The following is a 26,459-nucleotide window of genomic DNA, read 5'->3' as shown; positions in this document are numbered from 1 at the left end:
CATTTCTGTATATATACATTATATATTTTGTAAAAAAATTAGATATTAAGAAAAAGATGAATAATGGTGAAATTCACCATTAATCTTAGTATGCAGAGATGACAGTTTGTTATATCTTTCTTCTCTTCTTAATATAGAACAACATATGTTAATAGTTATAAATAATTTTTAACTAAAATGGAATCATACCTTAGCTGTTTTTTTCCACCCACATATATGTATCTTTTCTAATCAAAAATATAGATCACAGGAGTTCTCTTGTGGCACAGTGGGTTAAGGATCTGGTGTTGTCACTGCAATGGCCTAGTTTGCTGCTATAGTTGCGGGTTTGATCCCTGGCCTGGGAAATTCCACATGCCTCAAGTGTGGCCAAAAAAAAAAAAAAAAAGAATCTGACCAAGATGAGAAACCCATATCCCAAGTTAAATTTATCCTCATAATTTCAAGTGTACACTTCATTTTCTTCCTTACTTAGATGCTCAACTGTTAACTTTAGTGCATTTGATTTACCAGCTACTTTCTCTCTCTTTTATACCATTACCACTAGGTTTTTTTCAGCCATTGGGGAGCGATGGTGAACATTGTGAACTCTTACCCTAAACTGACCAGTGTGATTTTACCTAAACAAAGACACTCTCCTCCATGACAACCTTACTGCCCTTTGATTTAAAAAATGGATGTAGATACAATACCACTTTCTATCCAGAGGTCCTGCTTAAATTTTCCATCTGATTCAAAATATGTTCTCTTCTCTTCTCTTCTGGCTGAGATTCCCAACCAAGATCACATGCTGCATTTTGTTATGACTTTTCCTTCTTCTCCCATCCCAAACTCTTCCTCTGTCATTCCTTTCTTTTTCATATTTTCAACCTACTTCACTCTATAGAATGACCCTCCCCTTGGTGTTTCTGATGACTCCTCACTACCAGATTGGTTTTCACTTCCTTGGCAAGGGGCGTCTTGAAAATAGGATCTTGAAGATCCACTCCATTGGCAACATTACTCACAATATTAAAACAAGCTATGTCTCCATCAGTGAGTGAATGGATGAATGAAATGTAGCATATATACATTGGCATATCATTCAGCCATAAGGAAGAGGGAAGTCCTGCGTTTTTCAGTAACATGGATGGATCTTGAGGGCATTGTGCTGGGTGACATAAGTCAGGAGAGAGACATTTTGTGTGATATCCCTTATATGTGAAATCTAAAAAATAATCCTTGAGTCAGAGAGTGGAATAGTGATTTCCAAGACCTGGAGGTGCTGGAAATGGGGAGATGTTCATCACAGGCACAAATTTCAAAGTAGAAAATTAATAAGTTCTGAAGATTTGCTGTGTCATGATTATAATTTACATACTGTATTATATAATTGAAATTTGTTGAGAGTAGAAATTAAATGTTGTCACAAAAAAATTTATCCTCATGAATATAATGAGCTTTAATGCTGTTAAATATGTGGTCTTTTTTTTTTAAGCCTTGAGGAATGCAAATGACTTTTGGTGACTTTATTGTATATCTACAAGCTTGCTGAAATAACTGTCTGATAATTTTGGGGGTTAATTTCCTTAAATTCGTGTGTGTGTGTTGTTAAAATAATACATGAAGTCTACCCTCTTAATTTTTTACCCTCTTAAAATATTAAGTGTACAATGCATTGTTATTGACTATAGAGTACAATATTATATAGCAGATCTCTAGAACTATTTATATTGCTTGACTGAAACCTTATGAATTTCCTCTAGACTTTTTTAGTTATGTAATTGTGTAGTTATATAATTATGCCAAAATAAAAGTCTTGATTCTCCACACGCAACCTAGTATTTCCCAGTCCCAGAAGCATCCTATCTTATTTTTTCACATAACACTAATAACTATCTGAAATTGTCTTGTTCATTTATTTGCTTTTTATTATTATTTATTGTCTCTTTTCTCCCTTTAAAATTTTAAAGGCCATGAGAGTAGTCTTGCCTTTTTCATTGATATAGCCACAGTGGTTGGAAAAAAATAGCACTTGGTACAGACTAGACACGCAATTAATATTTGTTGTTGCATGAGCTTTCTCTGTAATAACCAGTATTTTAATCTTTCTCTTGTCTGTGTTGATACCCCATTTTCTTTCTTGAACAACTACGTTGGCAAATTGAAGTGAAAATGGGCATACCTGATATTTTTTTTCCAGTGTTAATTAAGGCAGTGACTTTGGATTAAAATATATGCTTTTGGAGTTCCCTCTTTGGCGCAGTGGATTAAGGATCCAATGTTGCCACAGCTGCGACTGGGATTCAGTCCCTGGCCTAGAAACTTCTCTATGCTGCAGGTGCAGCCAAAACAAATACGCTTTTAACCCAGGAGTCAGTTTCAACAGATATATTCATTTCATCAGCTTTTCTCCCTTTCTCCATTCACTCTGTGTGTGTGTATTTTGACCATTGTTTTTTTTTCTTTTTTTCTTTTTTTTTGTCTTTTTGCCTTTTCTTGGGCCGCTTCCGTGGCACATGGAGGTTCCCAGGCTAGGGGTCGAATCGGAGCTGTAGCTGCCAGCCTACGCCAGAGCCACAGCAACACAGGATCCAAGCCCCGTCTGCGACCTACGCCACAGCTCACAGCAACGCCAGACCCTTAACCCACTGAGCAAGGGCAGGGATCGAACCCGCAGCCTCATGGCTCCTAGTCATATTCGTTAACCACTGCACCACGATGGGAACTCCTTTTTTTCTTTTTTTAAAATTATGTAATTTTATTACATTTATAGGTGTACAACAATCATCACAACCAAATTTTACAGCATACCCATCCCAAACTCTCAGTGCATCCGCCTACCCCTGACCATTGTTTTTTGATGTGTTACCACTTTATTTCTTAAATCTCTTATGAAGCAGATTACTCATGGTATCTGTTACAGTAGGTGCTTAAATTTCACGTATTTGAAAAGTGTGAAATTTCCCAAGATTGGCAAGCATGTAGTATGTTCTTCAGCCTTATATAACAAGATAGAAGTCTTCAGAAGACAGATCTATTTCATGCTTCTTCTTATAAGACTAAAAAGATACACGGCCAGTCTCATAATTAAATGCAATATGGCAGTGTTTCCCTCCGAATCACATTGAAAGGTGCCTGTATTCTGGTAGTCACAGAGGGAAATCTTCTCTCACAAATTGTGATTTTGAATTTTTCTTCATCTTCTGAATATGTCCATGAATTGTTCTTTATGGCCTTATGTGCCTCACCTTCAGCTTCTGAAATCAGTATTTTCACCATGGTTCCCAGCTTCTTATTCCATTTCACTCTAATTTTTGTATTTGGTTATAATCCTTAAAATTATGTATAGATCTGTCTTGTCTTTTTTACATAGGGGAAGCTATGTTGCTTAAAAGTTCAACCAATTTTCAGAGGAATTAAAAGTTTCTTCACATCAGCAAAGTATTGTATGTGTGTTTACAGTAGGGTGGAGAGGTGATGTGGGATGTTGAAATAGTAAAATCAAACACTTTTGAGAGATCATGTCCTTGATATGGAAAAGTCAGCCTTCAGAATCTGTTTCCCAAGTAGATGTAACCATGTGAGAACTTATGTGCCTATATAACACAGAAAGCCAAACTCTGACATTGGGTGTTTGCAGCAAAGTAAAGGTTTATTTCCAGGACTCAGCAAGGAGAATGGGCAGCTCATATTCAAAGGACCCAAACTTCCCAATGGCTTTCAGGGAAGAGTTTTTAAAAGCAACATTTGGGGTGAGGGTTGCAGGAGGCATGACTTTTTTCTGGATGATATTCCAGGAATCTTAATCATCAGTCTTCTGGTTCCAAGTAGTCTGGGGTCTATGTGCTCATGCTCAACATGTAGTAACTATTCTCCACCTGGGTGAGGGCCTTAGTTCCTGCAGAACCACTCAAAGTTTGCATCAGATTGTTATGTTTATCTCTTGAGGAGGAACTAGGACTCTGTTTTATAAATTATTGTTTCTTGACTGCTTTCCTTTTTTTTTTCTACATTTTTTCACTCCCTCATTAGTAACTGCTTGAGTCTGTTACTTGGAACTCAAGGAAGGCCTGGGAGACTAAAACCTTCTTCTAAACACAAGAAACAGGGGACACAGTTGGGCATTTGTACCAGCTCTTGCATCCCCAGAATATCCTGTCTCATAGACAATTATGCCAAAGTAAACTATGATTAGGGAAACAGTGTCTAGTAAACAGTGTAACAAAGACAAGTAGACTTTGTCCTAAGAAAGACTCTAGGAAGAAAGAATGTAAGCTGCTAATTTGTATTTGTTGATTGGGATTTGTTTTCCCTCAATGTTGGGCTGTTTATTTGTAGACAGTACTGAGTGGTTACAGATTTAGGAAAAGTGGTAAATTCGTTTACTGTCCACTGTATTAAATTGCATATACTGACCTGGGTTTTTGTGTTTTAATTTTGTTTTTGAGTGTTTGTTACTTTACAATTTAAATCTTAAAATTTTGCCTTCCTTCTCTTTCTTTGGTTTTCAGGTTTGAGAAGAAAACAAAAAAAGTATCCAACTTAAAGAACTTTGTGAAAAGTCTTTTGAGGAAGAACCTTTTCCCTAAAGGAATTTATTTCCTCAATATATAGATTGGTTTTTCCTATAGCAAGGTGTTTGTTTTGGAAATAAGAAGTAGTTTATCTTTGATTTTTGGTGTGATGGCAGGAAAAGTAGATTTTCTAGTAGGATCCCTACATGCGTTAGGGGACAGCTGTGTCATAGCTGTTTTATTTTCATTTGAGGAGCTTTTATGTAGAAGATTTAGTATGATTTATTTTTCAAATATATTTTGGCTTTTATACTTTTATTTTTTAGGCTGTACGTGTTACAAAACCCAAAATCCCAGAAGCCATAAGAAGAAATTTTGAGTTAATGTGAGTAATATACTTGGGATTCCAGTATTTTTATTTAGGTCTATCTATATATTAATCTACTAGTCTAGAGATTTATGTATAAGATATTACACTGGGGAGGGCTGTATATCTGTCTTCCATACTTTAGGAATATTACCTATTGTGATACCTTAATTCCCACTAGATTCTTATAGTTTTCTCTTTATATATGGACATTTTAGGAGGAGCTTCAGTGGCTAAGGATGCAGTTTGCTGTAGAATTGTTGTTGGAAGCCTAAGGAGCTCTAATTTGGATGTGAATAATACTTTGAGTTAAATATTACTAGAGGAGAGAAAGAGTGCTAGCTGTTAAGGTTGAAGAGAGTGCCTGTATTTTGTTACTGTATTATAAATGGTAAGAATAAACACATTGGTATCAAGTTTGCTTTTCCATTGTATATGATTATGTATGTAAAACTAGACCTGATCTTTATAATTTACATCTGGGGAAGCTGTGCCTGAGTTGACTTGTGAGAGTCTTCTTTTTTATGTGTCCGGGCCTGACTGGGAAGGAGAAGAAGTTACTTACTTGACACGAAATTAGTTTCTAAGTGTTTCAGAAGATCCTTTTTAGGGGAATACCTATTGTGGTTGAAATGTCAGTATTCTCATATTACAGATACTGAAAAGAAACAAAAATCTTTAGGAAACGGCAGATCTGTTAAAAGGAAAAATATGAAATGCTGTAAAACTAACTTTGCAAAAGTCAAGAATACAACAGATGTATAAATATGCAGGGGGGTCCAAAAAGTGATAATAATACTTATTTATAGAGTGATATACTTCTGAGTCCTTACTGTTCCCAAGCCTGTATCATTTATTATGTGAGTTTTAGTTTCCTTTTTCATTGCACAAAAGGAACTTTTCTTATAAAATTACGAAGTACAAAGTGCTAGGCTGGGTAGACCATGGGTCTGATCCGTTTACAGAAGAAAAAAAATTTCTTGCTTAGTGATAGGCCACCTAGTTCCACTATTAGAAAGCTCACATTCTTAGAAAATTCTTCTTTACATTGATCCCCAGCTTACCACCTAATTAATAACTGCTACCTAGTTACATCTTTTGTACAACAAATACGGCCACTGCACAAGAGTATTCTCTTGAAGAGGGACTGAATTCTAAACCATTAGTGCCTTTTGCCTATTGATCCAGGTTAGCTGGAGGCCTAACAGCAAAAGAAGCATTTATATACACCTGACATGTCCAGATCACAGGGCTTTACATGATGTAGAGGAAAGGGTCAGACTAAAATTCAAGTGTACTGAATTTGCTTCCCATTTGTGAATGACTTTGGGCAAATCATTTTAACATTTCAACTTCAGATTCGTTATTAGTAGACTAGGGTAATATCTCTCTTGGCTACCTTGATGAATCAGAAAGTTCTTGTGAAAAATGGTTCTCTGACCCACTAGAGAGTCAAAATTACTGCCTTTGACTGCACGTCATTTCTAATTTTCCCTGATACTTTACTCTGCAGGGAGGCTGAGAAGACAAAACTTCTTATAGCTGCACAGAAACAAAAGGTTGTGGAGAAAGAAGCTGAGACAGAGAGGAAAAAGGCTGTTATAGGTACTTGCATTTCTTTCTGAAATGAATGTCTCTAAATACATGTGTTATGAGTTGTCTTGTTTGTCAGTCTCATATTGGATGTTGACAGGACTCAAATAAGATTACATCATACATGGTGGAGAATTCTGGAAAAGACTTTTGTCTTTAGGACATTCAGATATCCTAAAGCCTTTAAAAGTAGATAAGCCAGGAAATCCCTTGTGGTGCAGTGGATTACAGATCCAGCATTGTCACTGCCACAGCTCAGGTTGCTTCTGTGGCATGGGTTTAATCCCAGGCCCAGGAACTTCCACATGCTGTAGGCAAGGCCAAAAAAAAAAAAAAAAAAAAAAAAAAATAAAGTAGATGAGGCCAGTACTTAAAGTGCTTTGGCTCTCCACCATGTTGCTGGCCCCCACTGTTGTCTTTTTCGAGGACAAGGAGAATAGATAGGGTTTTAGAGCAGCTCTAGCCTCTGGTGGAGTAGGGATTTTGTTTATACAGATTCAGAATAGGGAAGTTTTCTGGCCAAAGCTCAGGATTATAGTGTGCATCCCTGCTATAGACATGCACCTAGTTTTGTCCAGATTTTCGAGGACAAGGAGAATAGATAGGGTTTTAGAGCAGCTCTAGCCTCTGGTGGAGTAGGGATTTTGTTTATACAGATTCAGAATAGGGAAGTTTTCTGGCCAAAGCTCAGGATTATAGTGTGCATCCCTGCTATAGACATGCACCTAGTTTTGTCCAGATAGATAGATATTGCCATCTCTGAAAGTACAGCAGGATTGCTCCTGGATCATTTTGAATCATAGTGACTTCACTAACACTCCACCATACTCTATATTCGACTGACATCTGAGGTTCTCAGTTGTTTGTTCCTTGGTGTACTGAAAGTTTAAGGAGTTTTATATTAAATATTTCAAATATGCAGGAATATAGAGAGAACAATATAATGAAGGCTTAACATTTTGCCATCTCTCCTTCAGGTCAGACTTTGTTTTTGTTTTGGGTTTTTTTTTTAATGTTTGTTTGTTTTGTTTTTGTCTTTCTGCCTTTTCTAGGGCTGCACCCGAGGCACATGGAGGTTCCCAGGCTAGGGTCCATTCGGAGCTGTAGCCACCGGCTCACGCCAGATGCACAGCACCTCGGGATCCGAGCTGTGTCTGCGACCTACACCACAGCTCATGGCAATGCTGGATCCTTAACCCATTGAGCCAGGCCAGGGATAGAACCCATGACCTCATGGTTTCTAGTCAGATTCGTTAACCACTGAGCCACAACGGGAATTCCCTAGACTTTAAGAAAAAATTTATGTATCTATTTGAAGTCTCTTTTGTCTTATTTCCTGACCTTTCTTTTCAGGGTAGCTTCTATTCCAAAGTTGATGTATATCTTTTCTGTCCGTGTTTTTATATTTTTACTATAAAATGTAACAATAAACAATTCATAGAGTTGTTTTGAACGACAAAGGTGGTATCGAAGTCCACCTTTTAGTTCACAACTTTTTTTTTTTTGCTAACATTGAGTTTTATTCACATTGATACATATAGATCTAGTTTATTTTAAACTGCTGTGGTATTTCATTCTCAGTGAGCCTCATTGATTCTGATGGATTACTAATGAAGAGTTAGGTAGTTCTTGGTTTTTCCTTATTACAGACAGTTCTACAGTAATACCAATAGCCATGTCTCTCTGAGCACCCATCCAAGAGTTTTCCTAGAGATTTGCTACTCAACATGAAATTTGGGTTGGTGCCCTGTCACTGGCTTCTTGTTTCTGACCCAAATTAAGAATGAGTGTTTAGAAGTTCTTATAGCATTTCCACACAGTAATTTTTATTGTCTATTGAATCTAATAAAAAACTGGAGCTGTTTTTCTTTTTTAATATTTTTCTTGTAACTCATTTTTCTTATACTTTATAAAATATTGGTTCCTAACAAATCAAAATACCAAAAAAAGGAGCTTTCGCACAGGTGATTTGAGAAGCACTGCTCTAGAATATTTATCTCAAAGTAGAATTTGCTGAGTCATAGGGTACACACATCTTCAAATTACAATTTACTGCTAAGCTGCTTTCCAAAGTGATTTCTTCATTTTCCTCTCTACTCAGCTGTGTTTGAGTTTCAACTTCTGCCATATTCATTTCCCATTTCCATACTCCCCCTCTACCATTGGAGTTAGCAGATTTTTAAAAAATTTCTGTTTAGTTTGATGGTGGACATGGTGTCACATAATTTTGATATAAATTTTTCCAGTTCCTAGTAAAGTTGAGTATTTTTTATGGGTCATTCAGGTTTCCCCTTTTTAGTATGTGGATCGCCTGTTAATATCTTTAGCTTGTGATTTGATTGCTTTTTTGAACTTATTTATAGAAGTTCTATCTTCTGTATATTAATCCTTTCCCAGATTGACGCATTGCAAATATCTTCTCTCAATTTGAGACATGTCTGAACATTATGTCTTTGACATTCACATATATTTAATTTTCATGTAATTAGATTCATCAATCTTTTCCTTTCTGGTGTGTGCTTTTCTTATGTTGTTTAAGAATTCTTCTCCAACCTCAAAGTAATAATTTTATTCTAAAAGTTTTAATATTTTTGTTCTCATATTTAAGTCTTGAGTCATCTGGAATTTAATGTTTAGTGCGATATGGGAATTCAGTTCAGTTTTTCCAAATGCAAGCCAATTGTCTTATTTATTGAATAATTCCTTATTTCTTCTATTCCTAATGCCACATCTTTCATGTAATAAGATCCTATATTTAATTCATTTTGTTGCTGGAGTTTTATTTTCTTTCAATTTCTTGTCTATCCTTTTCCACTAATACCTTGCTTTAATTACTTTAGCTTTTATTTTATCTGGGAGAGCAAGTTTTTTCTTAATGATTCCTCTTTTTTTATCACTTTTTTATTTATTAATTTTTTTAAATGATTCCTCTTAACTGTTCCTATTTCTAAAATTGTCTTGGACTGTTCTAGGCCCTTTATTCCCTCATATAAAATTTAGAGCCAGCTGCTCAAGTTCTGTAAACTACTATGTTGTGGTTTTGATTGGAATCACATTACTTATATACAGTACTTCAATTTGGAGAGAATTAAAATATTTCTGATATTGAGTCTTATCTTTTATATTTCTCCATTTATGTGAATGAAAAATGAAAGAATTGTCTTTCAAAAAAGTGTCAATTTTCTTCTTAAAGTTTTTACACACTCTTTGTTAGAGACTTACTCCTATATAGTTCTCACATTTTTTGCTATTATAAATAGGCTTGTTTCAAGGCACATTTTCTAACTGTTTTTTACTTTTGTACAAGTATGCTGTTGATTTTTTCATTTAGCAGTCTTGCTGAAAATGCTGTTATTTATAATAATCTCTTGGATTTTCCAAGCAATATTATTTTCAGATTAGGACAGCTCTTTTTTTTCTCTGTACTCGACACCCTTTAGTTCTTACTGCTTTAGGCTATCATATGTTAAAAAGGAAGATGGTGACAGGCATTCTTGTCTGGTTACTAAGTTTAAATACACAGTCCCAATGATGTTTGTTGTATTTAACTTTTATCGGGTTAATGACATTTCCGTCTGTTTCTTGCTTGCGAAAGGCTTGTATCATGAGTGACTGCCAAAATTTAGGATTTTTTTTTCTCATCTGTCGAGATAATCATAAAGCAGTTAATATGACTAATTATATTAATAGATTTTCTCTTACTGAATTATTTTGTCTTCCTGGGATAAAGTCACTTGATCATGAAGTAGGAAGTTCATCTTAATACACTTATTTATATGGCTTGCTGATTATTTCTTATAGTTTTTTACTTTTATTTTCCTAAATAGTCAAATTTTTTCTTTTATTGTACTCTTACTGTCACGTTTTTGTCTATACAGGTTGTTTGGAGTTTTTTGTATCATAGTTACACTAGCCTTAAAATGAGTTGGAGAGCATTTCTCCTTTTTCTGTGTTCTGAAACATTTTGTATAAAATACGTACAATCTGCTCTTTGTAGGCTTGATGAAACTCAGTTGTAAAGTCCACTGGGGTCGTCTTGGTCTAGTGGGGTTTGTGCTTTTTGTATGCTTGTTTGATTTTTATGGTAATATTTAACCTGCTGATTTACCGTCTGTATTGTGTAAGGCATTTGTTTCTTTTTAAGTCAGTTTGGTAGTTATATTTTCTAAACAGTTTCCCATTTCATCTCATATTTCAAGTTTTGGAGCATAAATTTGTAGAGTTCTCTTTATAATTTTTTAAACCCTCTACCAAATCTGAATGCCCCTTTTATTCCTGATATTGTTTATTTGTGCCTTCTGTTTTGCTGAATCAGAGGTCTATCTTATTCATCTTTTCAGAGTACTAGATTTTGATTTGGTTGATTGATTTGTCACTTTCTTTTCAATTATTATTTACACTTTTAAAATTATTTTCTACCTTTTTTGAGTTTACTTGTTTCTTTTCTAATTTTTACTTAATTCTTTAGTTTTTAGTCTTTTCTATTAGAAACATGTAAAATAATACATTTTCTTCTAAGTTCTGCTTTAGGTACATTTCACTTGTTTTGAGTGTAGTTTATTTATTGGTGTTTGGTTTTCATTTTTTAAAAAACATTTCATTATTCTTTGACTTGTGAATTATTAAAAGGATATTTTTCAATTTCTAATCAGGGGGCTACCTTTTCATTGTTGATTTCCAGTGTTATTGCATTATAGTCAGAAAATAGGATCTGTTATATGGATTCTTAATTATCTGTTAAAGTTTGTTTGTGGCCTGTCAGTACATGGTCCATTTTTGGTAAATGTTCTATGTGTGCTTAAGAAGATTGAATGTATATTCTCTGTTGGATAGAGGTTTCTCCATATATTCATTATGTCAGGATTATGAATTGTAGTGTTCACATCTTCTGTATTCTAATTTTTGCCTTCTTGAGCTATTAATTACTGAGAGGGGTCTATTAAAATCCCTCACTGTGATCATGGATGTGTTGACTTGTAACTTTATGTATTTTGGGTCTGTATCATTAAAAGTGTTGTTTCAAAATTGGATTGTTACATCCGCATGGAGAATTGGTTCTGTTATGTAATAACCCTCTTTTAACCCAAACATGCTTGTTGGCTTAAGGTCTATTTTGTCTGATGATAATATCACTATGACAGATTTCTCTTGGTTAGTTATTTTCTTGATATATCTTTTCATATCCTTTTACTTTCAACTTTTCTATGTCATTATGTTTTAGGTGTGTCTCTTGTAAACAGCATATAGCTGGATTTTGTTATCTTATCCAATGTGAGAATCTGTCTTTTAACTGGTGAGTTTAGTCTTTTTATATTTATTGTGGCTACTGCTATATTTGGACTTGTTTGTATCATTTTATTTTGTACCATTTACCATGCTTCTTTTTTCCCCTTTTCTGATTGGTATGAATTTATTGAATTTTTTTATTCTTTTGTTCTTTTTACTTGATTGAAGTCTTACATTCTGTTTCTAGAATATTTAACTAGTCACTGCCTGTAAAATGTTAACAAGCATACCTGACTTGACAGAATCTAAAGTTAATCATTCTTTCCATCCTCTTCCTGAACAATACCTTATCTCCCATCACTCTCCTCCAGGTTTACTTATTGTTGTTGCCTAGTATTTAGTTTTGTGTTGTTTTTATTCCCCCATTGATTATCATCATCATTGGATTTTACAGTAAAGATTTTATTTTGTTTTAATACATCATATAATTTTTTTCCTCTCCATTGTTTCTGGCAATTCATTCTTTTTTTTCCGCTAGCTTTTTTTTTTCCAGTGAAAGCTAAGGAGTAGAAAACTCAGTCTTCCTTGGTCTAAAATACTTTTATGGTATTTAGTCTACAGTTCTAAGTCCAACTAAACTTAACTTTTCTTTGTCACTTTGGCAGTGTTATTTCAGTTTTGTTTGGTCTCTTCACTTTTTACTTTTCAGATTTTTCTCTGTCTGGGTATTCTCTAGTTTTATTATGATCCGTTACTAGGCTGGTGGGTAGAGTATTTTAGACTCACTGGAGTTGCTACTCTTTAGCAGGTGTTGGGTTTTGTATGGGAATTTCAGTTCTAACATCTCAAGGCCTCATCTCCTGGCCCTGTGTGAGTAACCCCAGTCCCTCTCCCTTACTTGTTGAATATCCCCCCAGGGCTGCCACCATACAGGCTCTCCGCTCTCCCTCTACTTGTGTCTCTCAAGGATCTCACATTCTTTCTTAGGATCTCAACTACGCATTAGAAAACAAATTTGTTCTATTTTATTTATTATTTTAAGGTGTTGGTAGCTGAAGGATTTCTCATTAGCCTACGCCACCATTTTTTAGAACTAGAGTTCTGGTCCTGTTCTTTATTGATTTATACCCACATATCAGAAAACAGTGTTAAGAGGGATTACCACATCCATTCCCCATGTTAAGATACCATTCTCTGGGTTCTAGCTGCAGGCTCCAGATTGCTTACATTTTATTCAATTTTTTTTCTTGAGTTTCTGTTTATAGCTAAATGTTTAGCCCATTTAGCTATACTAGAACATAGAAGTCTAGTCTTAGGATGGTATAATAATAGAGTGATTTTATGATGATAGAGAAATAGGGGAGTATGCTCTGCAATAGTTGGTAAAGGATCCTGCCTTGTGGAAAGAAGAAACCACTTGGAAATGTTCTTTCCATTATGCACTCCTCCAGAGGCCAGGAAGAAGATAGCTTAAAATACTCAATTTCTTTAACTGAAAAGAAGAATTGAGAAGGTTCTTCAAGAATTTCAAGTGATTGAATTGCAAGTGTAATTAGAATCTTTCTTTTCTGGTTCTGGATCCTTTGGTTAGACCAGAGGGTTCAGAAGGATGTTTTGTTTTCTCTGCCTGCTGCAGCTACCTTGTTCACTCCCAGCACTTGTATTCACATTCTCTGATGAATTACCTTGCTTTTTCTTTTATCTACAGCAGTCAGAACACTCCTCTTCTGGTAACTGTTCATCACATCATTTCCCTGTTGGTAACTTAACAGTTGATCCTGAGTATATGTTAAAGCTAACATCCTTAGCTTGTACTCAAAACAGGGATCTTGTAGCCCTCTCTGTAATCTTTTTGTTGTCTACTTTTGTCAGCTGGCTCCTTGTCACCTCTTCATTGTGGTTTGCTGATTTGTACCTTCTTCTCTTTGTTTACACTTTTCTGCCAGGTTTTTCTAGGCTATGTCTATTATTTTCTTTAAGACTTCTTCCAGAAGGTTTTCCTTAGTTTATCTTCCTTATTTCTTTCTTTCTTCCGCTACATTATATAATTGTCCTATGTCACCATGCATTTGTGTTGCTATTTTTTTTGTTCTGAGTACTATCATAAAGTTGCTTTTCTTCCCCCATTAGTTTGTGAGCTGTTGCTTTGTAGTCTCATGAAGGACGGGAACTGTTACCTTTTGTACTCCTCTTTCCCACAAAACTAGTACTGTCAAAATAGAACAGTGAAGTAGGAAATAAATTCCCTTTTATCTGTTGGGTTGTTTACAGTCTGGGTAGCTAAAACAAGGAAATAATTAAAACCATTTTATAATTAAATGTTAGAATTTGTACTGTTGTTTCTAAGTAACCTCTGGAACTAGAGAAATGTTTTTGAAGTTGTCTTCTTTTGTATATTATTATAGAAGCAGAGAAGATTGCACAAGTGGCAAAAATTCGGTTTCAGCAGAAAGTGATGGAAAAAGAAACTGAAAAGCGCATTTCTGAAATTGAAGGTACATCAGGGAGAAAAGAGGCTCTGACCATTCTTAACTGCTTTTTTGTTTTGGGGATTGGGGTTGGTTGTAGTAGGTAGGAGGCCATGGACAGAATAATCTGGTCTGGAGAGAGTTTTTAACAAAATCTTTTCATTATTATTATTTTTGTCTTTTAGGGCCACACCCTTGGCATATGAAAGTTCCCAGGCTAGGGATCTAATTTGGAGCTATGGCTGCCAGCCTGTGCTGCCATAGCCATTGGCAATGCTGGATCCTTAACCCACTGAAAGAGGTCAGGGATCAGACCCATGTCCTCACGGGTACTAGTCGGGTTCTTTATCTCCTGAGCCACAGCAGGAACTCCAAAAAAATGTCTTTTCGGAGTTCCCGTCAGGGTGCGACTGTTAATGAACCAGACTAATACCCATGAGGATGAGGGTTCGATCCCTGGCCTTGCTCGGTGGGTTAAGGATCCAGCATTGCCATGAGCTGTGGTGTAGGTTGAAGACGAGGCTTGGATCCTGCATTGCCATGGCTGTGGTGTCAGTCAGCAGCTGTAGCTCCAATTCGAACCCTAGCCTGTGTACCTCCATATGCCACGGATGCGGCCCTAAAAAGACAAAAAATTTTTTTAATTACCGTTACATAGCTAACTCTTTTGTTTGGTTTGCAACTGTAAGTAACTCAACCTTACATTTTTCATCCTTAAATTGGGGCTTATTTGTTCTCAGGCAAAGTAATCAGATGTGAAGAATGTAGAAGATAAGAATCCCACAACTACCAGTTTCTCTTTACCTGTCAGCTGAAAAATAACCAAACATTTAGCCCGTTTTCATAGAGGCTCCCAAACTCTTGATTACACCTAGTGAAATGTCTGTGTTCTTAGTTCACAGTCTTGAAGACCAAACATTAAACTTTTTTTGCTTATATGCTGTTGTTTCCTGTTATTCTGTATTAACTGGTTTTGGGTCATATTTGGAAGGAGACGAGGCCAATGCAGTAAATAGAGCAGAGCTTTCATGTCTGGAGTTAGTTAGTTATTTAAAGCCTAGAGCCTGAGTGGGGTGTGAAGCTTTGGGTGATGGGGATGTAGGAAAGAAGAAGCAACTTTATGTGGAAAATGAAGTGGAGTCAGACCAGCTGAGAGTTAACTTGACATTGATAAAAGTACTAGCCTTTGAGAAAGAGCTGTCTGGGGACTGCAATTTAAAAACTGCTAATAACATTGTTATATACCTTTAAAATGAAGTAAATGATTGGACTCTCAGGCAGTGGATAAAGGGGCTCCTACTTAAGGTAGAGTCTGAACTCTTTCTTACCTGGCTGGAGAAACAGATTGCAACTTTGCTCTGTTTTAAATAACCCTGGCTCTGTTTTGCTTACTAGATGCTGCATTCCTGGCCCGAGAGAAGGCAAAAGCAGATGCTGAGTATTATGCTGCACACAAATATGCCACCTCAAACAAGGTGACTGGCTCACCATGCCATTCTCCTAGTAAAACACTTCAGGTTTTTGCTTTCCCTTGTGGGGGGTTCTAATGTGATAGAGGTGATTTTATCCAATGTCAAGAAAGGGTAGAATCAGACAGTCACTTAGCAAGATGGGTATTGCACATTCACTGGGTAGAGAACTTTGTATTGTTCCTTGCAATGAAAGTGGAGAGTTAAGATAAAGGCAAGCAGATATATAAACCCAGGTCAGATCCCATAAATTCATTCATTTGTACTGTTATTTAAGAGCTCAATAATCAGGAAAGTTAAGGGTTTTCTCCTAAAATGACAGGAGAGAAGTAAAGTTCATTTAGAATTGCTTCCTAAATAAAATATCCCTTTGGGGTAGATGCTAACCTTTTTCAGAACAGCTGTTCTCATCAGACATTCTTAGCATTTGGGGGTGAGATATTTTTTCATTGTTGAAGACTTTCTCATGCATCATGGGATATTTTGCATCATTGGCCCTTGCCTACTAAACTCTCAGTAGTGCTTACCAATTATTTTGACAACCCACACCCCTGCATACACACATTTCCAGATGCCCTCAGTTGAGTACTGCTTGTCTGTTGGGTTTAAAAAATACTCTATAGTCATAAAGAATTTATGTGGTAACTTGAGAAAGATTGGGTGAATAATTTTTGTGTAAGGACTGGTGTAAGTTTAAGTCTAGAGAGTACAAACCTAGTTAAAAGGAATTATTTAATTAAAAATCAGCTAGAATCCATAGTATTCTGAGAAGAGAAGGATATGACCCAGGTTTACAAGGTTATTAATTATACACTAGAATGGAACAGAGAAAAGGTTGAGGAAGAGGTTGCTAAGTTTTATGATGCAGTTTGAAGGGTTAGAGTCAAGATTTAAGGAACAAACAGGTCTTACACTTTTTCAGTGTAAAAAAGAACAACATGATCTGTATCAGAACTCTTAAGAAATTAAAGGTTGTCAGTACTTTGAAATCCACTATAACTCTGGAAATATACTTAACATGTTGGAGGACACAGCTCTATAGAAACTGAGTGGAATTTAGTTTCCAAACCAGTGATCCAAATCTGTCATGAGAAAAGCTGGCCAGGCACAAGTATCAAGACTTTGTCATTGAAGTCAGCCTTGTGCTGAAAGGGGCAGTAGTTTTATGCCATTCTGAAAAATGCTATTAATGTGATAGCCACACTTGGTAGTGAGAGAGGGTCATTGTTAACAGTTCAAAGTTGCATAGTGATGTTCAGCATAGGGAGATGTGTGTAAGGAAAGAGAGTTGACTGTTGGCACCAAAATGTGCTGATGCTTTTGCTCTTGTTTGCCTCTCACAGCACAAATTGACCCCGGAATATCTGGAACTCAAGAGGTACCAGGCCATTGCTTCTAACAGTAAGATCTACTTTGGCAGCAGCATCCCTAGCATGTTTGTGGACTCCTCTTGTGCTTTGAAATATTCAGATGTTAGGACTGGAAGAAAAAGCTCTCCCTCCTCTAAGGAGGCTCTTGAACCCTCTGGAGAGAGCCCCATCCAAAACAAGGAGAGCACAGGTTGATGCAACAGGTGGAAATGTTCTCCCATATCAAGATGTGGCCCAAGGGGTTAAGTGGGAACAATGGTTATACGTCTCTTCAGATTTACAGAGGACTCATGCTCCATCTGCTCTGCCTCTCCTGTGGTAGCCTGGTTCATCAGCTGATTGCAGGATAGAGCTGGCTGCCTGGCACCCAAACCGTCTTTTCAGCCACAGTTTTATCAAGTATCCTGTGTATTCCTTTCTAAACTGGTACTCATGAATGAGAGAAAGTCTGATGCTAAGATACTGCCTGCACTGGAATGTTAAACACTAAATATATAACAAGCTGTGTTTTCTAAGCTGAGATCTATTGGATAATGTTTACATTGGTCCCTGGGGAAATGTGTGCTCAGCCATCCAAGAGATAGGAAGCCAGAGAGAAGACGACCAGGATGTGGTAAGTGTAAAGACTGATTATACCAGGACCCAGGCTCTCTCTTTGGGTCCAGTCCCAGCATTCATCCACGTGATTAGCATCTAGTCCAATGAAGTTCCCCCGGAAAGATTTTCCATTTAAGCAACAATTACTTGATATGATTTGCACCTTTTTGTTCTCCTACCATCTAAATGGTGGCCTGTTGTGATATGCACCTTGCCACCAAATCAGAGATTCCTTATAGAGATTCCTAATCATTACTTTATTGCATTAGTAGGCTCAGAGATAGAGCTTGGTTTGAAGTTTGGGTAAGATGAAACCTTTGTTTTGAACCAAGCCTCTGGGGCTTTGCATTCCCCTCAGTTGGGTGATGGCTGTCTGTTTCACTGCCCCAGGCTATGTGTGACTAAGGTGCCTGGTTTTTAGCCACAGACAATTCTTTATATGTGACCTCTCAGCTCTGACCAGGAGTGGAACAGGACTTTAACCAGAAATAGGAGCAGCATCCAGTTCCTAGCTGTTCACTGCACAGTATTGTATCATAACTGCAGGAAGTTTTTATTTTTAAAACTGGATTTGGGGTACATTCATTTGCCCCAGTACCTCTGCCTAAAGGTCAAATCCTGGGGCTGCCATGGTTACTAGCACATGGATTCTCCTCAATATTGTTCATCAGGGGTCCACATAGGATGGAACAAAGAGTAACCTAGAATGCATCCTGGGTTATCTTTGTCTCCTTCCCTCCTGGCCCTGAGATGCTGAAATCAAAGTTATTCCCCAGCTTTCACCTCACCTAGGAGATCAGGATTATTCTACTGACTTCCTGGGCAACCAGTGGGTTTAATCTTCCTTGAGAAGATGACAGAGTTTGCCTGTGGCTATAGGAGATCTATTTCATCTGGACCTTTTTTCCTTTCACAGTTTCTTGAATCAGTGTGCCCTGTAATTAGGCCTGAGTTTATGCAGTTTAAGCCATCTTTTGTGTACACTGTGTTCAAACCAGATAGAAAAATCATGGGACCACTTCCAGAAACCTTTAAGCTAACTGTCACTCTCATGACAGCTTATGGTTTGTGCCAAACACTTAACATGGAAAAGGAATCCCAGATTTAAGGTCATTTACCTGGGTTTTGTCCTATAAAGGCATTTGTAATAGGGAAAGAATATTTTTTTTTTTTTTGCTCATTCAATTACATATGTTCTCTTTATGAATGAATTTTATGTTCTCTAGCCCTCTTTAAAAGAATTTTAGAGCTATAAAATAAACTCTTTATCTGCCATATACCATTGCTGCATATAAATAACAGTTATTGTGGGTAATCTGGATCATTGACCTTTGTGCTTTCATTCTTAGAGATGTGTCCTATTCCCATGAACTAAAAGCCGTTGCCCAAAGTGATGGATGTGGGTTTTCTTACTAGCCACAAGCCCTGGTGGCAGAGTTGAGGAACAGGGAAATAGCACTGTGAAGTTTTCAAGAAAGGACTTCCATTTAAACTCTCCATGGAGTGTGCTTCCCTGTGCTCAGTGGAGCTCTCAGTCCGTCCCTCCTTCAGGGATGTTCCTTTTGGTAATCTTGAAATCTAAATTTATATGTGAAATGCTACCTTTTTAAAAAAAGAAACTAAATAAAATTATTTTACTATCAGTGATTTGTGTTTTTCCCATATGTCTCCATTCTTTGTTGCTTAACCTGCTCCTCAGCTTATTTTGCCCATTTCAGCTAGGGAGCCAGTTTATCTACTTAGTTTAACTTCACTATAGAGGCTACTTTCCCGGAAAACTTGTAAGAATTTTGAAAGCAGGGTTTCCATTTCTTCATGACTCATGGAATTTAAGAAGGAATATTTTTCAGATTCTTTGTGGGATGCAGCCAGCAGCAGATGATGGAAGGGGGAGGATGGAGCATCATGCCCCTCACAGCCTGCCTGAGAGCTGAACCACTTACACTGAGGAGGGGAGGGCTGTTATCCTGAGGTGGAGGAAGGACACTGTATAAATTATAACTGGCAATGGCGTGATGTAATTAACTTCACTAATTCAGATGTTAGCTCAAAAGCCAGGATTAGACCTACTCTTCCCAAGCTCTCAGCATTCCCTTCTGTGGGCAATTTCACAGTGATGTTGGGGCAGCAGAGCTCAGTAATTGGGAGTTTGGGGAAAAGCAACCTTTTACTTGGGTTCCTGTGGAATCCAACCCCATTGTGTCCTTTATCTGTAGCTACAAGCCAGGAAAATTTGATTGAAACAAATTATCCTGTAGGCTTTTGACAGGTCTTAAAATGAAGTGATTTCTGTCTCTTGCCGTAGGGAAGGAATTTTTGTGAATTAGAAGCTATGGCTTCTGGTTGCTTTAGGATTATGTCCCAAATGTATGTATGCAAGGCTCTATGTGATTTGCCCCCACTGACCTCTCCAGCCTACTCTCTGTCCATTTTCATGTATTATTCCATCCTCCTGGCCCATTTTTTCTCCTTTATAGCTCCAACCTTCCTTTGCTAACTCCTAGCCAATCTGCACTTCAGAGAAGTCTCAGAACTACCTGCTCAGGTCAGCACCCTATATGTCCTTCTTTGTGACACTTCATATTACCTGCTTAATGTCTCTTCTCACAAATATTCAGCTCTCCAGGGGCAGGGACTCTGATCCCACTCTTCCCTGGGATGGTATCTGTTGCTCATGCCTAACATGGCCTATATGGGTTGGTCACTTATGTTGGGTGAAAGAACAAAAGGATGAGTGTGAAATGTAAGTGAGTAGTGGGGGGAAAAAAAGACATAGACCTTAGGCTAGAGTGTCCATGTCAGGACTTAGTATTTAACCATGGGAAATTACCTGATATCTCCGAACTTGTTTATGCATTCTTGCAGAGCTATTCAGTGGATTCAGCAAGATCTGCTTATGCACCTAGAATAGTGATTTGCACATGGTGATTGTTGGGGTGTGTTAGTTCACCCAGCCTGTAAGAGTCAGTATATGTTTCTATTTTGAGTAGACTGTCAGCTGTGGTGGATAGAGAGCACAGTGCCTGATACATATAGGTACATCAGAAAACACATTGAATTTTTTTTCTCGGAGTTCCCGTCGTGGCGCAGTGGTTAACGAATCCGACTAGGAACCATGAGGTTGCGGGTTCGGTCCCTGCCCTTGTTCAGTGGGTTAACGATCCGGCGTTGCCGTGAGCTGTGGTGTAGGTTGCAGACTCGGCTCGGATCCCGCGTTGCTGTGGCTCTGGTGTAGGCCGGTGGCTGCAGCTCCGATTCGACCCCTAGCCTGGGAACCTCCATATGCCGCAGGAGCGGCCCAAGAAATGGCAACAACAACAAAAAAGACAAAAGACAAAAAAAAAAAAAAAAAAAAGAATTTTTTTTCTCAATTACATTGTTTATTTGTTGTTGAGTTGCATGAGTTAGTATACTTTGGAGATTAGGCCCTTGTCTGTTTCATTGTGTGCAAAGATTTTTCTCCCACTCTGTAGGTTATCTTTTTGGGTTTTTTTCTTTTAATGGTTTCCTTTGCTGTGCAAAGCTTTTGAGTTTAATTAGATCTTATTGGTTTATTTGTGTCTTTATTGTCATTATTCTAGGATGTGGATCAAATAAGATGTTACTATGATTTATGTCAAAGAGCATCCTGCCTATGTTTTCCTCTAGGAGATTTATAGTGTCTTTACATTTAGGTCTTTAATCCATTTTGAGTTTATATTTATGTGTGGTGTTAGATGTGTTCTACTTTCATTCTTTTACATGTAGCTTTCCAGTTTTCCCAGCACGGTTTATTTAAGAGACTGTCTTTCTTCCATTGTATGGTCTTGTCGCCTTTGTCATAGATTATGTCATGTCGTAGTTGACCATAGGCGCTTGGGTTTATTTCTGGGCTTTCTATCTTGTTCCACTGATCTATATTTCTGTTTTTGTGCCAGTACCATTTTGTTTTAATGGCTGTAGCTTTGTAGGATTGTCTAAAGTCAGGAAGCTTGATTCCTCCATTTTTGTTTTTCTTTTTCAGTATCGCTTTGGCTATTCTGGGTCTATTGTGTTTCCATACAGATTTCAAAATACTCTACTTCTGTGAAGAATGTCCTTGGTAACTTGATAGGGATTACATTGAATCTTGCCTTGAGTAGTATAGTCATTTTGACAATATTGATTCTTCCAGTCCGAGAGCATAGTATATCTTTCCATCGTTTGTGTCATCTTTGATTTTCATCAGTGTCTTACAGTTTTCAGAGTATAGGTTTTTTGTCTCTTTAGGTATGTTTATTACTAGATATTTTATTCTTTCTGATAGGATTGTAAATTGGGTGGTTTCTGGATTTTCTCTTTCTGATCTTTCATTGTATTGTATATAGAAATGCAATTGATTTCTGTATTATTTTGTAGCCTACAACTTTGCCAGATTCATTGATGAGTTCTAACAGTTTCCTGGTGCTGTCTTTTGGGTTTTCTAGGTATAGTATCATTATCTGCAAACAGTGATAGTTTTACTTCTTTTCCAGTTTGGATTTCTTTTTCTTCTCTGATTGCTGTGGCTACAACTTCCAAAACTATGTTGAATAATAGTGGTGAAAGTGGACATCCTTGTCTTCTTCCTGATCTTAGAGTGAAAATGGATGAAAGGCCTAAATAGCCATTTCTCCAAAGAAGGCATATGAAAAAATGCTCATCATCAGTAATTAATAGAGAAATGCAAATCAAAACCACAGTGAGGTACCACCTCACACCAGTCAGAATGGCCATCATTAACAAGTCAACAAATAAAAAATGCTGGAGAGAGTGTGGAGAAAAGGGTACCTTCCACTGTTGATGGGAATGTAAATTGGTACAACCACTATGGAAAACAGTATGGAGGTACCTCAAAAAACTAAATACAGAACTACGATATGATCCAGCAATCCCACTCCTAGGCATATATCTGGACAAAAATTTCATTGAAAAGGATACATGCACCCCTATGTTCTTTGCAGCACTATTTAAAGTAGTCAAGACATGGAAACAACCTACATGTCCATCAACAGATGAATGCATCAGGAAGATATGGTACATATGTACGATGGAATATGACTCAGCCATAAAAAAAGATAATGCCATTTGCAGCAACATGGATGGAACTAGAGAGTCTCACTAAGTGAAGTAAGCCAGAAAGAAAAAGGCAAATACCATATGATACCACTTACTTGTGGAATCTAAAATATGGAACAAATGATCCTGTCAAAAAAACCAGAAACAGATCTTGGCCAAGGAGAGCAGAATTGGGGTTCCCAGGGGAAAGGAGGAGGGAGTGGGGTGGATGGGCATTTTGGGGGTTTTTTGGATGCAGACTGTTAACATTTGCCATGGATGGGTGGTGGGGACCTACTGTCTAGCACAGGGAAATGTGTGTGATTGGGTCATTGTGCTGTACAACAGAACTTGAAGAATTGTAAATCAACTATAATTTTTTTTTTAAAAAAAGGATAAGACATTGAATTATGTCTTCATCAGCAGTGACCTAAGCTAACTTGACTTTAAACCTCAACCACCCCTCTAGGATATCTCAATAAGTTGTGCTAGTTTCTTGGCTTTCCTGTGGTCTCTTGTCTTTGTATAAGCATCAAAAACTAGTTTACTGTCAATTCATTACTCACCCCTAAGTGTCCATTATTATACAAACCCTGGCTCGATGACGTTTTACTTGTTTAATCTTACCGTGTTTCTTTGGAATTAGTGCTTTTCATCTTTTTTCTTATCTCTTTCCTTTCTACCTTCTGTCTGCTACTAGGTATCCCCCTAAAAGTCATGTTGAAGCCTTAATGCCCCATGTGGTGGTATTTGGAGGTGGGGCCTTTGAAAGGTAACTAGGTTGTGAAAGTGGAGACTTCATAAATAGAATTAGTACCCTTATAAGAAGAGACACAAGAAAGATGTCCATCTGGGCCATATGAAGACACAGCAAGAAGGAGGCCATCTGCAAACTGGGAAGAGAGCTCTCACCAAACACCAAATCTGCTACCACTTTGATCTTGGACTTCCCAGTATCCAGAACTGTGAGAAATGTTTGTTGTTTAAGCCACCCAGTTTATGGTATTTTGTTATAGTGGCCCAAGCAGACTAAGACATCAACTCTGTCAATTTTATATCTTCCAAGTATTTTTAAATCTTTCCTTCCTTTCTTCCTATGAATATGTACTGGACAGGTAGTATATGCTAGTTGCCAGGTTAACAAAAGCTTTTAGCCTTGAGTTGGAGGTAGGGTGGTACAGCAGATAAATAGGCAGGTATAATAGTGTGATAAGTATTGCAGCAGGGTACACACTGGATGCAGGGAGCCCGGATCAGGGTCAGCACAGGTGAGAGTACAGTCTGGTGGTTTCTAGGAGGCAGTGCCAGACCTGAGCCAAAATTTTAAGGATACACAGGAGGTAGCCAGCCACCTGGAGAGAGTGGTGGTGATGGTGGAATGTGTTCTAGGCAATAGGAGCACCACATGCTATTGTATTTTAAAATACATGCAATTTGCTGGGCCTCCATGCCTCAACAATGCCATGTATGCAGCTAATGTTTTTCACCACAGGGTTCCTCCCACACTGTAAGAGCTGTAGTCATTCCCCACATACATCCTGAGGGACAACCCTCAACCAATGGGAGACAAGAGTGCAATGGGTCAGAGAGGAGGTGACTCCTAAAACCTTTTCTTTTCTTTCTTTTTTTTTTTCAGTTTGGATATCATTAGTTTATTATAAAAGACAGACATGGAAATTATTTACATGATGAAAAGATCTCAGAACTTCAGTGGAATGGGGCAGCTTCATGTGATGCCATTTTGACAGTGACTTATTTTCAGTCTACATATTTTCCAAGAATGTCACCATCTCTAAGAAATAATCCTTGTCATCCAGAACTACTTTGGTGCCTCTATAATCTGGCAGAAGAACTTTATCTCCAACTTTCACGCTAACTGGTTGAATCTCTCCACCCTTTCCTTTAGAGCCTGATCCAATAGCTACTACTGCTGCTTGCAATATTTGTCCTCAAGATTTTTCTGAAAGCATAATGCCTCCTTTGGTTACTGTTTCAGCTGCACTTCTTTGAACTAATACTCCGTCAAAGAGAGGAAGAAACTTTCTAAATGCCTGTCCTGCTATGACTCTGACCACCACAGCTGCTACTCTGCTCTCACGCCGCCACAAGGAAAGACCTCCTAAAACCTTTTCAATGGAGAAAAGCAACCCTCCTGACACAAGAAAAAAAAATGAGAAGCAATGTGAATATCAAATTAAGTACAATTCAACAAGTGTAGAGTGCCAGGAACCATTATAAAATATGTTAATTATTGAACCAATAATGAACAAAACAATAGTGAATAAGACATACAGTCTTTGTTCTCTCTGAATCAACAAGCTAATAGGAAGATAGACTTTAATCATAGAATTCCAACTATGATGAGGCTATAGAAATTTTGGGCATGTGCTAGGAGTATAAAAAAAAAAAAACAGTTAAAGATGGGGATAACAATTAAAAAAGTTTTTTTATAGGGAGTTCCCATTATGGCTCAGTAGGTTGCAAACTCAGCTAGTATCCATGAGGATACAGGTTCAATCTCTGGCCTCGCCCAGCGGGTTAAGGAACTAGCATTGTCGTGAACTGTGGTGTAGGTTGCAGATGTGGCTCAGATCCCGAGTTGCTGTGGTTGTAGTGTAGGCTGGCAACTGTAGTTCTGATTGAACCCCTAGCCTGGAAACTTCCATATCCTTGAAGGTACAGCCCTAAAAAGACAAAAATTTTTCCTTTTTTTTTTTTTTTTTTTTTTTTTTTTAAGACTACACCTGAGGTATATGGAGGTTCCCGGGGTAGTGGTCAATCAGAGCTGCAGCTGCCAGCCTATACCACAGCCACAGCAATGCAGGGTCCTTAACCCACTGAGCAAGGCCAGGGATCAAACCCACATCCTTATGGATAGTAGTTGGGTTCGTAACTCACTGAGCCACAATAGGAGCTCCAAATTTTTTTTTTTTACTAAAGATATATGAACAGTTAATAGCATGAACGATGTTTAACATCATTAGTCATTAGGGAAATGACAGCCAAAACCACAGTGAGATAGGAGTTCCCACCGTGGAACAGTGGGTTAATGACCTGGCTTGTTTCTGTGGCCATGCGGGTTTGATCCCCAGCCCAGGACAGTGGGTTAAAGGATCCAACATTGCCTCAGGTGTGGCCAAAAAAGACAAACCCACAATGAGATGGTGCTTTATACCCACTAGAATGGTTATAACAAAAAAGACAAATTATCAAATATTGGCAAGGATGTGGAGAAACTGGAATCCTCATACATTGCTAGTAGGAATGTAAAATAGTACAGCTACTTTGGAATATGTTTTGACAGTTCCTCAAAATGTTAAACAGAGTGACCATATGGCCCAGCAATCCCACTTCTGGGTATATACACAGAAGAATTAAAACATGTCCACACAATGTGAACTGTATATTTTTTTTAATTTATTTTTTGCTTTTTAGGGCTGCACCTGTGGCATATGGAAATTCCCAGGCTGGGGGTCAAATCAGAGCTACAGCTGCCAGCCTACACCACAGCCACAGCAACATGGGATCCAAGTCTTGTCTGCAAACTATACTACAGCTCACAGCAATGCCAGATCCTTAACTCACTGAGTGAGGCCAGGGATTGAACCCACAACCTCATGGTTACTAGTCAGATTCATTTTTGCTGCGCCACAATGGGAACTCCCAAACTGCATACTTTAAATGGGCGAGTTCTATGTGAATTATATCTCAATAAAGCATTTATTTTTAAAAATGAAGGCTCACCTGTGAATCCTTATAGTGTAAAGAACTCAGTTGAAGAACTTTCCAGGAACAGACCAACATTGACCTTATGGGAA

At 37.6% G+C, this 26,459-nt stretch overlaps 1 protein-coding gene and 1 pseudogene across 2 annotated transcripts in view; one reads left to right on the top strand and one right to left on the bottom strand.

Moving 5' to 3' along the window:
* The window catches only part of ERLIN1 (ER lipid raft associated 1), a 36,335-nt gene extending 17,106 nt beyond the window's left edge, over window positions 1–19,229 (top strand). Inside the window, exons 7-11 of one of the 2 annotated variants that reach the window (XM_084992762.1) lie at window positions 4,823–4,881; window positions 6,377–6,468; window positions 14,088–14,177; window positions 15,546–15,625; window positions 16,963–19,229. In XM_084992762.1, coding sequence (XP_084848888.1) covers window positions 4,823–4,881; window positions 6,377–6,468; window positions 14,088–14,177; window positions 15,546–15,625; window positions 16,963–17,184 — 543 coding nt within the window. In that variant the 3' untranslated portion in view covers window positions 17,185–19,229. 2 annotated transcript variants of the gene reach the window in all.
* Window positions 19,230–24,399: 5,170 nt separating this feature from the next.
* On the bottom strand, window positions 24,400–25,619 carry LOC146397021 (10 kDa heat shock protein, mitochondrial pseudogene; annotated as a pseudogene).
* Between the last annotated feature and the right edge of the window lie 840 nt (window positions 25,620–26,459).

This window comes from Sus scrofa, chromosome 14 (genome assembly GCF_054392235.1).
Source record: "Sus scrofa isolate SSC_HxYL_T2T_F1_AM1 chromosome 14, Sscrofa_HxYL_maternal_Yorkshire_Landrace_v2.0, whole genome shotgun sequence".
Classification (NCBI taxonomy): Eukaryota; Metazoa; Chordata; class Mammalia; order Artiodactyla; family Suidae; genus Sus; species Sus scrofa.
This window is presented reverse-complemented; position numbering and strand designations above follow the sequence as displayed.